Source organism: Podarcis gaigeae, assembly GCF_964106915.1.
Source record: "Podarcis gaigeae genome assembly, chromosome: 11".
Taxonomy (NCBI): Eukaryota; Metazoa; Chordata; class Lepidosauria; order Squamata; family Lacertidae; genus Podarcis; species Podarcis gaigeae.
In genome coordinates, this window is record NC_139687.1 from 4,365,653 (window position 1) to 4,382,458 (window position 16,806).

Genomic DNA, 16,806 nt, shown 5'->3' on the forward strand with positions numbered 1-16,806 from the left:
CGAAATGACTGGCAGAATCCGAGACTTGGGAGAAGAAACATTCGAGGAGGATTGGAGAAAATTTAAAGACTATTTGGAAAAACATTATAAGTTGTATGAATGTTAAAAAACGCACCTTTTAGGAAATTTTAGCTTCAGTAATGTTAAATTAAAGAAATGGAAATTAAGGTACAAGGAGTCAGAGATAGAATAATGAAACAACTTTATTGTGTTAAAATGAAAATGTACATGATTTGGGTTATAATACATTTGAAATTGGGTAACATGATAAAAAGGAAGATACAATAAGTATTGAAATAAGTTAACAAATTGCAGACGTTATGCATTACAGAGAATGCAGGGTTGGGAGGACGTGGGGAAGTCCAACAGATTTGGAAAAAAGAGTAAGAAAAATTTGTAACCTTTCTTTTTTACTTTTATAATACGTTCTTTATTCTTTTTTCTGTATTTTATAAAACTAATAAAAAATATTATAAAAAAAATAAACTTCTTTATTTGGTGTAGATTTTTTAAAGAATGATTGGACCACTGCCAATTTGAAATTCTGGCCTTTAAAGAAATATTACCAGTCTTGTTCAGAAATTTGCTAAGCTCTCCATGATAGATCTGTGCTAGCCAAGGCGTGTGATGTTGCTATTTTAATGTGGTGGTTTTCAAAATTCCAAGCACCCTGTCATCATCCTTGAGAATGATCTTACGTCAATCCAAGCAACAGCAATGGGTAGCTGTAGACTACATATGAACTACAGCATCCAAGCCAGACTGAATTTGAGCTAGTTTATCAATGATGCATCAGGCAAAACCATCAGAGCAAGCAGTTTCTGGTGACTCAGTCTGGTGAACCTCCTGAAAAAGCTCAGCTGCATGCAATTCTTTTGATGTTGTGGCAGAGAAGAAAGATTTCTTTGCAGTTGCCATCACTACCACCTCATAGGCCTGGGAATGGCGTGCTCAATGAGCCCAGGAAGTATGCAAATGATAGATTAATTTTTAAATACGTTTAAAATTCTTATGTTTCTCCTTTATTCCCCAGTATCTGGTATCAATTTAAGTAAGGATGTTGATATTGAAGTAGTTACTACTAAATCAAAATATACACTCTTTTTTTCCCTCTTCCAGTATAAGTGGCTTCCATCTCCACCCTCAAAAGACCTTAAAAATAAACCTAAAAAAAGAACAGTTGTCTTAGGAAATGGCAGAAAAGGAAAAGCTACTATTCGTATTGGTAAGTATATTGCTTTGTACAAGTTGATATAAAATAAAAATTAACTGATATGTCAATGAGTTGATACAGCTTGTATATATAGATGGTCATATTTGTTTAGAAGCAAGACTGTAAAAAATGAAATAGTAAAACAAATGATAAGAAAGAAACTTAAGAAACTGCCTAATAAACTAAAAAAGGTATTCCAACACATTTTAGTTACTACTGAACAAAAAATGCAGAGCAATCAGGATCTTGGAATAAGAGCGCTTCCAGGAATTCAAATTGGGTTGTATCTAGGTTACTAAGCCATGGTTATCTCCTGGCTGAGCTAGTCATACATCAATTTATTCAATTGATTCCAGCCAGTTGGCAAGGCTGAAAATTATTTTGGCTTGAAGAATGAAAGCTTCAAAAACAAACCAACAACCAGCAAACAAAATCATTGATTCCATTTTTTCATTTTTGAAGTGCTTCTCATTTTCAAAGTAGAACTATTTAAAACATACTAGCCTAGCCATTCCAAGTGCTTCTGCCTCTTGCTGCCAAACCACCCAACATTTCTCTCTACCTTGAAGCTAGCCAGGGAAGGTGGACTGGGATCTTCCCCTTCTTTACATACAATCCTCTCAACCTCAGTGAAACTTCAAGAGACAATTCCCCACTGCTTCCAAGCTGAAGCTTAAGGCAGTAGCTCATTGTCACCATTAACAAAGGGTCATGGACTACTTGCTAAGGCAGGGGTAGTGAATGGAAATATGGATGGCTGCTAGTACACTTAACTAGGATAGATAGTATACAGAGTTCTGAGACATGCCCTATGTTTAGGATTAAATGTAGTCAGAAATTTCAGGCTTCAATTTGCTGTGTTCATACTTTACCAGTGTTCATGTCTTTAGGTATCTATCCATGCACACAACCCACATCGCTTCCTTAATACAGCTTGCATACTGCCTTCCATTTTAAATCCATTCACGATTTGAAATATGTGGAGGGAAAATGAATCACCTGAAGCCCAACATTCTAATTTTAAGTGAGGTCTGTGCTGACCTCATGAAGTAAATTTAATGTCCTGCGTGATGTTTCATTAAACAAAAAGGTTTGTTTTAAGGCTTTCCTAGTAATTGGAGTTTGTTATATATGCTTCAAATATGAGCCTCCTAGTTGGCATGGGAAAACCTTAAACTTATAACAACTTCTGAGCAAGCAAGCCAAGGCATTTTTATGACTACTTAAATTGAAAGGTATTTAAAATGTATTATCTTGATTAATTTATGTATCTGGCTATTTCCCTACTTCTGCTTCAGTAATCTGGAGACACAGAGGTAAGCATGCGAGCTAATATCTATGAACTTTCTGGACACCAAGGCTGCAGTTCTGTGTAGTTACCTGGGAATGAACATGCATAGGATTGTGCCGCAAGATTGCCATTTGCCATGGATGGTAGCTCCACCAAGCGGGGCACTTTTCTTCCCCATGGAAGAAAATGGATATGATTGGACTGTGCAATGGAATATTAAGTACATTTACTCATGAGTCTTGTTCAACATGGTGAGACTTAGCCTGAATCTAGCATCTGACTATAAAAAAAAAATTATGTTAAAACAATGTTTATATATAAAATCTGGAATTTCATCAACAGCATGCTCTAGTGACTGAAATACAAATCACAACAATATATATATTTTAAGCCTTGAATCATTTCCATTTATATTGCTTTTCCTGCAACGATCTCAAGGCAGCAGCCATGATTCTTCCTATTTCTTACAACACTTACAACAACCCTGTGAGATTGGTTATTCTGAGAGATGTTGGCCTTGATGGGCTTGCTATATAGCTTGCTCTACCTAACCTAAGTTCCTCTGTCATAACTTTTTAATTTTTCTTTTAATTTTTAAAACCGTACACTTTCACAGGTCTAATGAGGACTAATGTGCAACAATAGGGAATCACATAAGGATTCCCTTTTGTTGCACATTAGTCCTCATTAGCCCTGTGAAAGCAAGTTACTAGTAAGTCCTATAAAGTTTTATAAACCTATGTGCTGGTGGTAGAAGAATTATTTGTTGACTTTGAATCAGCATTTTCCCAAGTACTTTCCAACTGTGGAATATAACCTGGGACTTATGGAATAAAAACAATTTCTCAGTAAAATCTTAGATGATTGACGTTGGATTGACAGCAGAAACCCATTTCATCTACTTCTTGTCTCCTAAATTTTTAAAATTCTGTATCCCCCGCCCCCGTGTTATCTGGATCAATTTTTCTTCTTTCTTTTGCTTGCTATGATACAGGGTTTGCATCAAAAAAGCCCTTAAGTCCTAGTAAGACAGTGCTGTGTGATCAAGACAGCTATGTTCCAAAGCCCTTGCCTCCAGGAGCACGTGGCTTCCTGCCTTGGCGTACTGCTGAACGTGCAAAACAGCACAGGTAATATTTATTGAAGGCAGTGAAAAAATGCCATATGCTTTGTGGATTAAGGTAACGTGGAAGAGGCTAGTATATTCTTAGGTAGCCCTGGTATATTTATTTTCACTGAGTTCAAATTGTGTTATAGATATGTAAACGTATAGTGCTATAAATAGTTTTTAAAGAAATAAGTGACACCAGCATCTGTGTTGTACTCAGTAGCTCAACATCTGAATGCCCTGCAGCTTAACAACTTCTTTAGGGACCCCTACAAGCACCACTCTCCTTTGAAAAGCTTGGCTTGTGTCTGGGATAGAAATAACTCTTGATATTGTAGTGACTACTTTGATGACACATGAATCCACCTTGTGGCTAGTTGCTGTACATGTATGCCATATAGGGCTTGTGCCCATGTAGAAAATGTAGGTGAAAATCAAGTAATGCTCCCAATATACCATGTTCTTGTGAACACAGCCAGTATATTTGTATCAGTTCAAGAGAGATTGGAGAAAGACGTGCATAATTTTTGCTGTGGTGGTTGAACTCATCTAAATAGGAATGTCTGATTCTGCAAATAAACATGGAACGCAAGTAAATTAGGGAGAGAGATTCCACTGACCCCATTCACAGTCTACTATGAATTACTTACTGTCAGCAGCTTGCTGTTGTACGTTAACAATATTTTGGGTGGAGGGAAAGTGAAGGCTTTGGTTGGGAATACTGATATGAGGACTTGATCTCAGGCTGAAATAAGCTTTGCTTAAATCTGTGAAGTCATGCTGCAAACATCAGACTCCCCCTCCCCACTTCTTAAAACATTTAATTTGTGTTTAGGGCTGCATCTAGGAAGAGTACTCATGAAATTCCATTGCAAATCCAGGTAACATTATAATTTCTCCTCATTTCTAGGAAACAAACAAGAGAGTATTACCACTGGCTTTGGGAAGGACAGCTTATTTTTGACAATGTCCGATTGTAAAGATTCTTCCTTAGGGAAGTTTATTACTTAAATTCAGTAACAAGTACAGTGTGACCTGGACTTGTAGAAAAGGCAAAATAAAAGATATCTATCAGATGATCACTAATATTATATAATCCACTTGTAAAATGAGATCATTAACATAATTAAATCTAATTGTATACTGTGCCTACTGTATGTGCATGCAGGCTGGCATTCCAGTGAAAGTAACTGTGGAAAGTGCATCTTCATCTGAAACGGAGACAGATGGTGCTGCAGAGGATGTTATATGTGAAACTGATGCCACAAAGTCGCCAGAAATAAAGTTAAAACAGTACCAACAGTTACAGGTACAGTTTCTATCTTTTGGATTTTATGAAAGACAAATGAAATTCAGTGATTAGCCTTTGTGCGTGGGACTAGGCACATAGAAATAGTCTGCAAATGACCCCATATAACTTAATTTTTCTAGAAAGCTGCTAGATGTACAGGTCTTTAAATTTTTTATAAATACAGAAATGAATTGCAAATATAGGCTGTGATCCAGATGAATGCAGGCAAGGTAACCATATGTGCAGTTGGTACTTCACTTTGCTTTGGGAGTTGTAGTAACAAAAGCAACTAGATAAGCAACTTTTGGGGGGGAAACTTGTCTTATTTACTAAGGGCAACAGTGGCAAAAAATTAATAGCACTTTGTCTGCCCAGAATTAAGTTTTTTTGGGTTAGACAATATGTAATTTATAATATAATTCTATGAGATCCATGCCCCCACCTGTCTTACATTTGTTTACAGAAACTATATTTAACCCTCCTGCCAATACTAGTTAATCCTACTATCTTTCTCTTGACAAAGGCCACCCTATAGAGCAGCCAAGGCAGTTTGTGTCTTCAAAGGAGACCTGAAACTGAATTGGATCTGCATATTTGTCCAAGAGTAACTAAGCACCCTTTTCATTACCTTGCCCCGGAAAGGAATATTAACCACTTGCCCATTGCAGTTAATGTCATACTTGTGCAAACTAGGAGCTGCTCAAATCATATCAGGAGCTGGTCAAATTACATCATCTTTTAAAGAAGCTGGAATTGTGCCATCCTGTGATCTCCTAGACTCAGATGAACATCCCCTCCCTGCTACATTTATAATAAGCCAGAATTGATCAGGTACCTTGTTCTACATATTCAAGTAGCAATAACAGTGCTCCAGGCACCTCCACAAATGATACAGCATTAATTGTGGCAACCAAATTATGATAGATGCCATCTATGTGATCCTCAGAGTGCCTTGCAAATGTGTCACAGCGTGCTACTGAGGGATCTACTGTATCTCCTGAAAGCCAGATTTCAAAAGGCCCCACAGCACCCAGAAAAGCTCTACTGGACACTATAAGATGGATGCAGTGGTGGAGGAGAAGGACCCATTTCCTCACTTGCATCAGAGGAGGCCTGGTGGGTTTGATCAGATTCAGCATGTTTTTCTCCACCTTCACTGCAGCCATCTTCATTAACCTCAGTTCAGGTGTATAGCAAGGTGCCACACAGGCTCAGCTGAGTGGAAGAGGGTGCTTGGGAGTGATTGTGTCACCTACCTGAGAGTAGACCTTCAGCAGGAGTGCCAACCATATCAGCTGGAAAATCCCCCAGAGCCCTCAGTAATCAATTAGTCTTGGACTATTTCACTCCACAGACAGGTAAAGTCACTGATAGCCTGAAGTTCAACCAAAAAGTGACCTGATTGTGACAAGGGTATTAATATCAATTTCCTCACTTTTAGAACACTTGTCTCTCTGCCCTTTTGAGCAAACCAAATCTCAGGTATTCCAGGTTTCTGTATTGAACCAATGACATGCCCATGGTTGTCATGACAGCTGTGAAATCCTGACCTGCCTCACAAGGCAGCCCTGGCATGAATGGTGAGATACACCAGAAGCCCTGGAAGTCTTCCACACTGTCTCTGAGAATAGCTCAATCAGCTCAGGTAGGGAGGCTGCTGTGCAGAAGGGAGTGGTATACCAGTAGCACCCCCAATATGTATTGAATGCCCAAAATGAGTTACAAACACCTCAAATTGGTACGTATCCAGATCAGAGACGTAGAAAAGCAGTGGCTCCCCCAGCCAAAGCTGCATTAAATAACCAGATGGGGGCTTTCTATAACTGTGTGCTGCAGCTTGAACCTGGGAACCTTTACATGCTTTCTACCACTTAACTATGGCCTCTCCTTCTGAGAGATTCTGTGTAGGACATGGTGTGTTTCATTCCTTGCTCTGCCTCTGACGCAAAGACTGTATCCTAGAATTCTGACAATGCTATCTAGTATAGTAGTCTAAGGGTAAAATATTCCCATAGATTCATTGGTGAGTACTGTGTGTGTTGGGGGAGAGAAGTTAGACCTTTAATTGCTTGTGTTCCCTTTACAGCTGTTTGCTATAGTTTCTTTCCAAAGTGATGTGTTAGTAACCTTTTTCTCTTCCAACTTAAATGTTGTTTCAAACAAGAGCCACTGGAGCGAGCCAAAATTGCTTGAAGGATTTACTATAGGAAACTACAAGTTCAACTGCTGTAGTTAAAAGCTTAATGGTGCTTAGTTTAACTTTATTTACATCCATATCATAATTATTTTGATCAGAGTGAGGGTAATGCAACTGATCTGCTCGATCCATGTATCTAAACTTTACATATGTATGGGATGTATACAGACACAGCAGTAAAATATTTTAATATGGTTTTGTCTTTTGAGGTTAAAACCCCTGATTTTGAGATCAGAGGTAACACAGAAAATTTTGGAAATTCCAAAATTCTAAAGCATAAATCCCAAAGAATCTAATTTTCAGCTATAGTACCCTTAAGAAACCATGATCTTCCTTCTGACAGATGGATTATGAAAAATGTCAATTAAGATTAAAAGAAGAACGAAGAGAGAGGGCAACTGCTGAAGAACGGATAATGGAGGTAGCACTCATTTTCTTTCTTAGCACTTTTTAAAAAAGAGACACTAACTTGTCCTGCTTTAAATACTGTTTTAGCCTTTTTTCTCACATAAGTAGAAAATTGAATTTTCCAGGATTTTAGGTTCTAGAGGCTTTTCAAACTGAGTTCAATAGAGCATACACAATTTGTCAGCTTTAAAGCCATAAGGACATCAACACTCAGTGTGATATAATTTCTTTTCTGTTCAGGGCTTTTAAACTCTTATCTGATAATATAGCTTTTGTTTAAATGGGTGTATATAATATTGTTGGAGTGGTGGTTATAGGAAAATAACAGCAACCTATTCTGCACTAAGGGCCACACACGAAATAGGAAGCAGCAGGTGTGTTTCCCCAAGTTGCCAGGTATTTAATTTAGTATTAATTAAATTTATCTTTCATGATTTCTTCTAGCTGGAACTAGAAAACACCCGCTTACGGAATCTAAACTGCTCTTTGTCAGAGGTCCTCCATGCACAGTCAGTAGCCAGCACAATTCTTGAAGATGAAGGAGTTTTGGGCAGCATTGAGAGTTCTTTCCAAAAGTTTCATGCTTTTTTAGATCTTCTAAAAGACGCAGGGTAAGAGTGTGTTCTCTTGAGTTACCCTTGGAATTATCCATTCTAATAGATTAGTTTGTTATAGTTCAAAACCACCAATGGTTCATCTTCTGAGATCCTCACTGCTCAAAAGTTTGCCTAATCCTGGGGTTGCCAATCCAGTATCAGCAGGCACCATGGCACTTGTGGAGGCCTTTCTTTCTGTTCTTCACGTCACCTGACCTATATTAATTTTATTGAAGATGAGGCCCATGACCTTCCATATAGAACACTTCCTAGAGTTGGAAGGCCCCACCCCTTTCTACTCCAATTGGTTACACGGGGGGGGGGGGGGACCATCCTCTTTGGAGGGAATCCTGAACATGCTATGGGGAAAGCTGGAATGTTACTGGCTTATGCATTGTGAGATAAAGGTGGCATGGAAAGGAAAAGTAGGGTGGTGGCCATTACTTTGAATGCCCAGAAGGGCATTTCATTTCAGCATGGAGTGAGGAGGGAAAAGCTACAAAGATGGTTTCTCCAGATACTTCCTAGCTTGCATGTGGACCTGTGAATTGTGAAGGCAGCAACAGGGTTTTCCGTGTCCTGGAGGGCATTTTCTTTCAGGGTGAGTTGGATGGCAAAGAGAAGCAATGAGGATGATGTCCCTGATTGCTTCATGGTCAGTCTGACCACCCCCCTGGGTGGGCCTTTACAAGACATTTGGGTACAGAGGGGGAGATCTGTGTGGTTGGTGTGTATGTGTAAAGAGAGTCTCTCCCCCACACTTTTAAAGAGCTTGGTGTGTGGAAGAATAAAGGAGCATGAAAGGTCAGGTGCTAAGTCTTTTGCAAACTACACTGTTATGAACTGAAAACCATTCAACCTCTTCTCTTTGCTTAAATGCCCAAGAAAGGATGTCCCCTCTTCCTTTAACTTTTCAGTGCTGAAGAAAGGGCAGAGGAATTGACTTCATTTAGCTGCCTTTCTTTGCTATGCACATGTACAGCTTTTCTTCCTCCTAACTTTATTTTCCTCCCCTTCCCATCATTTTTTTTTAATGGAACTACTGCTAGTGTGGAATACCACAAAATTATGTGTAAATTCATTGCTGTCCTCCCCACTCCCACCAGACCGCGGGAAGTCAACTACATTATGCTGGTCCTGATTCTACAGATCACACAATACTGATTTTCTCTGCATGCATGTGTGTGTGTGTGTGTGTGTACACACCCACAGATGCTCCAACAAAGAGCATTCCCCTGTACAGTGGTGCCTCGCAAGACGAAATTAATCCGTTCCGTGAGGTTCTTCGTATAGCAGTTTTTTCGGCTTGCGAAGCAAGCCCATTGACAGCTTAGCGGATTAGCGCTACAGCTGTCAAGCGGCTTCCAGCAATCAGCTGATAAGCGGCTTATCAGCGGAACAGCTGATAAGCGGCTTAGCGGCTTAAGAAAAGGGCGAAAAAAGCGAAAAAAACCCGCGGGGGGATGCAAGATTTTTTTCGTCTTGCGAAGCAACCCCATAGGGGAATTCGTTTTGCGAAGCGCCTCCAAAACGGAAAACCCTTTCGTCTAGCAGGTTTTTCGTCTTGCAAGGCGTTCGTCTTGCGGGGCACCACTGTACTAGGAAAAAAAATATAACGGTGCCACTCCACACATGCTCTCTCTCACACATTGCTTCCCCCGTCCCTGATTGAGCCTGCCCCCCCTGGCAGTCAGCCAGCTAGTTGATGCTGCACACGTGGTGAAAAGGAGCAACCTCTAAGCTAGCAACAACAGTTCTTGGACTGTGTGTGGAGTGGCCACATCGTATATTTTTCCTAGTACGGAGGAATGCCACCTAACAGCAGCCATTTTGTGTGCCACCCATGACACTCTCTCCAAATTCCCATTGCCCCCAAACGCCTGACCTACTCATTCTTGGAGAGCAAGAGTGTATAAAAATGATCTAAAAATAGTTTCTTCTCTATACTTATGCTGTGAGCAGCTGTATTAGCGTATGATTTTACTAACAATTATAATGTTTTATTTTAGATTTTTGTAAACTGCTTAAATGTTTTCTTACAATCAAATGGTATATAAATTTTAATATGTATTTTATCATGCAGACTTGGACAGCTTGCAGCAATGGCTGGTATAGATCAATCGGATTTTGGCTTATTTGCCCATCCTCAAATGACTTCTACTGTAGCTAAACCAGCAGTAACGGAAAGGGAGAAGTCATTTGAAGAAGAAAGACAAGAACACATGGAGAATTTCAAAGTAAGTATGGGTGACAAGTGAAGAATACTGCCTGCTCAAAATTCATCTGGTGTGTTGTTCTTCAAATCCTCCCCCTTTTGCTTTACCTAATTTTGTTTTCATGACTTCTCTCTTCTTATGTTCTTGTGTGTCTTCACTTCCAGGAAACTGTGGTTCAAGCACTGTTTTACTCTCCATTCAAATTCTTGGAATAGCTGCCTTTTTATTGGAGATACCCAAATGAAACTCTTGGTTGTAAGGCTTACAAATTAGCCATGTTCAAATATATAAAAGGATGTTACATAGAGGAGGGAGAAAGGTTGTTTTCTGCTGCTCCAGAGAAGCGGACATGGAGCAATGGTTCCAAACTATAAGAAAGAAGATTCCACCTAAACATTAGGAAGAACTTCCTGACAGTAAGAGCTGTTCGACAGTGGAATTTGCTGCCAAGGAGTGTGGTGGAGTCTCCTTCTCATAGGTGCCGACTCCATGGGGCCTGAGGGGGCCCGAGCCCCCTCAAAAATTCGTCCGCCCCCCCCAATAATTTAAGAAAATTATTAGCTATATTATGCTTTGTAAAATCACAAAATTATGTTGGTATTTTTTATTTTCCTTGTTTGACGATACTGTAGTTACCTTTTAAAATACATTCAGTAATGAGTTAAAACAAAGCCACTCCCGATCTAGAGAGGGGGTGGGGTTGCGGGCTCTCGACCCATCAACAATCTCACGGAACTGGCGTCAGCCCCGTGAGAAGCGGGGATTCCCCCTAGCTCATTAATATTCACCGCCCATGGCGGCAGCCAATCGGCTGCCGCAAAGGGCGGGCCCTCACAGGTTCACTTAAGGTCGGGGCAGCCCGGGGCTCGCCCCTTTCGTTCCCCCAGCAGCAGTGGTTTGGAGGTCTTGGGCCCCCCCAATATTTTTTATAAGTCGGTATGGGCCCCCGCCCCCCCAATATTTTTTATAAGTCGGCGCCCCTGCTCCTTCTTTGGAGGTCTTTAAGCAGAGGCTTGACAACCATATGTCAGGAGTGCTCTGATGGTGTTTCCTGCTTGGCAGGGGGTTGGACTCGATAGCCCTTGTGGTCTCTTCCAACTCTATGATTCTCTGATTCTAAATTGAAGTCCAAGGATTTTAGACAGCATGTTTAGAAAAGAAACCACCTCCCTGTGCAAATGAAATATAAGCTGTTACCAAATTCAGTTAAGAGTGCAATTTATGGTTCCTTAGAAGTGTCCCAGAAGCCAAAACTTCAGAGTTTTTAATTGGTGGAGAGTAAGTCTGCCCCTACAGGCCTCTTGGTTGTGGCTGAAGGCAGCTCTGTAGGGCTGACCTCTCCAGCACTGCTGCTCCAACATTTGTATGGAGAAAAAAATTGTATGGAGAAAAAAGGGGAGTGAAAGGCGGGATATCAAGTCCAAATTCTTCTTCTTTATGCCTGGGGCAGACTGAGTAAGGCTTTGGATTGCTCTGTTAATGGTGAAAATTCAAGTTTTCTAGGATTGTGCCTAAAAAGCCAAGTGAACTAACTATTAAGACATCAGAGTGTTTCTTAATGATACTTGATCATTGGTATGTGGAGAGATTTCTATAGCTGAGGAGATCCTCTATACTGATTTCTTTACCCTGGCCTTTCTTGTTTTAAGCTGTTCTTAATATTGAATATTGAATTGCTGCATCTTGGTTCCTTTGGTGAACAGTGGGTATGAAATAATATTAATACATGTCCTCATCATCCTGGCAATACCTGGATTATGGTGGTAAGAAGAAGATCCTCTCAGTCAGTCTTAAATTATTTGGCCAGACATACCAAACAGTCAAGTATCATTCTTTTATGCATAATGCTCAAGTTTTGTTTTGTTTTTTAATAATTTTTATTAAAGGTTTTCTTGGTTTACATGCATTGTCTTTTTCGGATTGTGATGTCTTTTCTACAAATCAGCTACGTTTGATATGAGACATTAGTGTTGTATACAGTATAAGGTTGGGGAAGAAGGAGGAGGAGGGGTGATGGGGTGGTGAATCTTATGTTCTTTTATATAGTGTGCATGTGGGTTTTTTGTCAGCATTTAACTGGGTAGGTTCACTATCTATTTGCTTATTACATTTCCTTGGTGTTGAGAGGGATTGGGGGGGGGACGTGGTTTGTTGTCTGTGTTTGGCTGCAGTGAGGTTTGTTTGCATTTGTGAGGGGGGAGGGATTGTTTGGTCAAGTAAGCCATATTGATTCGTATGCTGTTGGTGGATTCTTCTAGTTGCCTTGTTGCATACTGCTCAACTGTTGAACATTATGGAGCAATCATCTTTGTGACTTATGACAGCATATGCTGTCAAAATGCTTACAGATGGGAATAGACCATAAAAAGACGTATTAGAATGAATTGCTAATATGATCATGAGTTTGGTGAGACTTGCTTATTTCATACTTTCCAGCTATCTCCCTTTTTCCCAGTGCAGAGAAAGTGGGAGCCAACTCTGAGCACATTGATGATGTTTTATATTGGGGCGGGAGAGAAGCAATTCTCCCTCTGACTGTAAAGATAGCAGTCTAGTTAGAAAATTGCTGCAGATATTCAGTTGATGTTCATTTTGATTTTCTTTTCTTTCCCTCCCTAGAATGCTGGTTCAGCTGTTATTCCTGATCCCATCTCCTTCCAAACTGATTTAGCTCCATTTCAAATTGCAAATAATGTCCTAGCTGCTACAACAGAAGGACAAGAACTTAAGGGCATTGGGCAGCCCAAGAAAAGTTTATGGCAAGACTTTGAAGGTGAAGTTGAAAGTTGGAGAATGGAAGAAAATGCATCAAAAATCAGCCAGGCAGCATCTTCTGAGAAGAGCAGCCAACCTGTGGAACTGGAAGCAAGAGGGTCGTCTGTAAGGCAACGAGTTGCAAGTTGGCATTCAGTCTCTGATCCCAGTGTAAATGTGTATAGTAGCAAATTCAGCAATCTTTCTAGTGAAAATGGTAAAGTTTCCTCAAAAAGACTTCCCTACACTGCAGGCTTTGTTGCTGGAGATGAAAGTGTACATCAAACAGATCTTTCTAGACATGACACAGTAGGTTCTGATTCTGAAATACAAGAAAGCATCCATTCTATGGGAGGTATTTAAAAAACCAAAACATTCCTATTGGGGAGTACACTTCACGGGTCTTGGAGATAAATGCATGCTTCAAAAACTTTATCCAGCACTTTGTGCATCTATGTCATGCCTAACTTCTTGCAGTGTAAATCTTAGCAAGAATACTTGCTGGCAGTATCCAAAAGGATTGTGTGTTTTACTTTTTATATTGTTTTATAAAGGATCCCATGTGATTCCGATAATTCTTGTGCATAATTCTAACATGAGTCAGGTTTTAAATAACAAAATGCTATGTGAATAAAATGATTTTTTTTTTAGTTTGTCTAAAAAATATTTTGTTAACAAGTTTCAATGCTTGATTTTGTATAAACTATTCACATACGGAATATCAATATTAGGAATCGAATACAAAAATTTAAGTGGCTGTGGCTTTTTTTAGTATTTCCCTCTCCCTTTTTTACGCAAGTATAACTTGTCTTTAAAGGAGCTTTATTGATTAAAAAAAGTATTTCAAAGCTTTCTGCTTTTCATTTTAACTAACTGTGGATATTATAAAATATAAAAAGATATTTGATGACTGAATCTTGTTCGAACTGCATCCAAACTGATTTAGGGGGGTGTGCAGGGGAAGAGAGGGAGGAACATTCCATTGCACAGGCAGAAATCCTTGTACTGATGGAATGAAAGACCTAGTGCTATGCTGGATAAAAGCCTATACGATATGCATGTGTAAACCAGGCCTAAGTTATAGCAATAGGCATGAAAGGTATACAAGATTTCAGCCTACAGTGAACAGTTTGCTCTCATACCAGTTTAAAACTAATTTTATTTTAATTATTAAACCTGAATTGACTATAAACAAAGCTAATTGTTTTCCATGGAACAACTACTTTTACTAAGCCAAAACAGCAGTAGACTTTCATCATTCTTAAAACTAGATTTATGGTACACGATACTGTTAACTCCTAGCAAACAAAGCAGTTTGATTAACACTTAGTTTTGAGTGTTAATATTTTATTACAAAAATGGTTTCAACTTGTTTTAAGAAGCATAGAAATTAAAATGTATTTTTGCTGTAGTTGCTTTGTGGCTTTTAAAAGAACCCCATGCATGGTGGTTAATGTTCTACTTTTGAGTGCTTTTGTGTTTGACATGGCAAAAGCTTTACATCAATACTCTGACCTCTATTTGTTCCATAGCTTATCAGTGTCCATAATTTCAATTTGTCATTTTACAACTTCTGTTCACTTTTGATGATATAAGTATTAGGTTGGCTGGTTGGACAATTTCACAGTTGTTTACAGTTCTACGGCAAGCTACTGAAGGCATTGGTTTCTTGGTCTCATGCAGTAATATCATGAACTTGTTGGCAGCTTCCTGCTTAAACTTATGAGAGTATTTGCCCTTTCATATGACGTCAGTTTGCCCATTTCATAATCTGTGGAATGTGCTGTGTGCACAATTCACATCTACTCAACATCAGTTGCTTCACCTCCACACCACATTGATTTTGGGGTGGGGGTGTAGGATTTCACCATTTGTCTTTTTGATAAATTGAACCTTAACCTGAATTAATAAAGGAGTTTCTTTCCAGTTTCCCAATATTACACTGAAAAAGTAAATTGCATCCCTAATTCCTACCCTCTTTCTAGTGCAATCAATGCTTGATAAATTGGTTTGCTAACATAGGGTGAACCTAGGAAGCCAACTTATTCTGTGTTGAGACATTACTCCATTTTTCTCTCCAGCAATTTCACATCCCTACTTGAACGTAGAATTGAATATGGGACCTTTGGAATTCAATGTTTGTGCTTCTGTTCCCAACCTTACTACAAAATTGAAGGCTCTTAAATCAGAGGCCATCAGCCTTTTGGGGACTGGGGGCACATTCATAAAGTAGAAAAAATATGTGCAGAATTACCCACACCCTATTCTACCCACTGCAACAGAATGCTTCTTTCAATCCCAATTTCAGTGGCAGGGGAGGAGCATATAGGCACCAGCGAATGTCTCTGCAGGCACCAGGTGTACCCCTGAGCAGCATGTTGGTAACCCAACTGTATTCCTTTTAAGCCTTTTTGTTCAGTCATATCCAAATTTCTGCATAGCCATTGTAATAAGCGGCCAAGTGCAAGGGTGCAAAACTTGCCTATGTACAGGCCAGCAACTGTGGATTGGAAGAACTCTCCCTTATGTTCTAGGTTTGAAATGCTGATTCCAAAATAGTACTCAGTTTAGATTCATTGATTCCCTGATGTCATTTAGCCTCTATTTCTGTTTTCTAGAGAAATACACTGGAAATTTACAGAAAGCCGTATCACCAGAATATTGCAGGTCATGGTGTGCTACATGTTATGGCGGGTGGGTGGACAGGACATTGCCATATTAGCCTTGTCCATTGGCAGGCCTGATACCTCACTTTTAAAGTATAGGGTATTCCTATAGACTGGCATGCAACTAATTTATACAATGGTTCCTTCCGGCCCCTACCTATACCAGTAGCCATTGTACGGCGACAACAAACTGTTTTATGGATGTGATGTCTAACCGTGCAGCTTAAGGCTGTCCCAATTCCATGCTCGTGTGGTAGCAGTTGATTATAGAATTTGCAGTATATCTATGCCACTGTTTGTAGCCTGTTTAGCCAGTGCATCTGCAGTGCTGAAATATAAAAAGCACATCCTTCAGCATAGTTGTATATAGAAGTGCAATACAACTGTTGGGAGCAGGGAAGGAAGGAAAAATATTAAGACATTTTAAAAATTCATTCAAACCACCTCTCAAAGCCCATTTTAGTACTCTCCATTCTGGTAAGAGTTTTGAGCCCAATTTCAGTAGAAAGTGCTTATAGCATCCCACTCATTTCAACCTGGAGTACTTACAGGCCCTCCCACTTCCCTCTCCAGTACATTAGGTAGAGACAGAGGCTGGCCTAAGGTCATGGTTGAGCAAGAATTTGGACACAGATATACTTAGTCTGAGTCCAATACTCTAACCACTGTACCATACTGGATCACTGAATGGAATCTATTGTAACACAGTTGGCTGCTAGAGTTGCCATTGCAGCAGCTACTTCAAAGGACAATTGTGCTGTATGTTGAGCATTGAGAAGTTCCAGGGCGACAGTATTTTTTGGATTTGGTTTCCTTTGGATGATTATCAAGGGTGGCTTATAATAAAATATAAAAGTTTAGCGCAGGTAGAGGCACAGTGTAAATAGTGCTTTAGCTCACTGCACTGCAAAACTATGCTTTTCTCAAAACTGCACCTTCTCCTACACAAGTCACCTGCATTACCACCTCCTCTGCGGTGGAGCAAGGTCTGCTCTCTTTTCTTCAAATAAGTGCCTTTTCATCAGAACATTCTCAAGATGAAGAAGCAATTGACTAACTGCTTAGT

The 16,806-nt window shown here is 39.6% G+C and overlaps 1 protein-coding gene across 3 annotated transcripts in view; it reads left to right on the plus strand.

Annotated features, from left to right (window-relative positions):
- Window positions 1-13,922, plus strand: part of CEP78 (centrosomal protein 78) — a 28,056-nt gene extending 14,134 nt beyond the window's left edge. For all 3 annotated transcript variants that reach the window (XM_083702014.1, XM_083702013.1, XM_083702015.1), the window contains exons 9-16: window positions 1,120-1,225; window positions 3,499-3,634; window positions 4,448-4,493; window positions 4,781-4,921; window positions 7,444-7,521; window positions 7,953-8,119; window positions 10,188-10,341; window positions 12,940-13,922. In XM_083702014.1, coding sequence (XP_083558140.1) covers window positions 1,120-1,225; window positions 3,499-3,634; window positions 4,448-4,493; window positions 4,781-4,921; window positions 7,444-7,521; window positions 7,953-8,119; window positions 10,188-10,341; window positions 12,940-13,437 — 1,326 coding nt within the window. In that variant the 3' untranslated portion in view covers window positions 13,438-13,922. The remainder of the gene's footprint in view (window positions 1-1,119; window positions 1,226-3,498; window positions 3,635-4,447; window positions 4,494-4,780; window positions 4,922-7,443; window positions 7,522-7,952; window positions 8,120-10,187; window positions 10,342-12,939) is intronic.
- The last annotated feature ends 2,884 nt before the right edge of the window (window positions 13,923-16,806 follow it).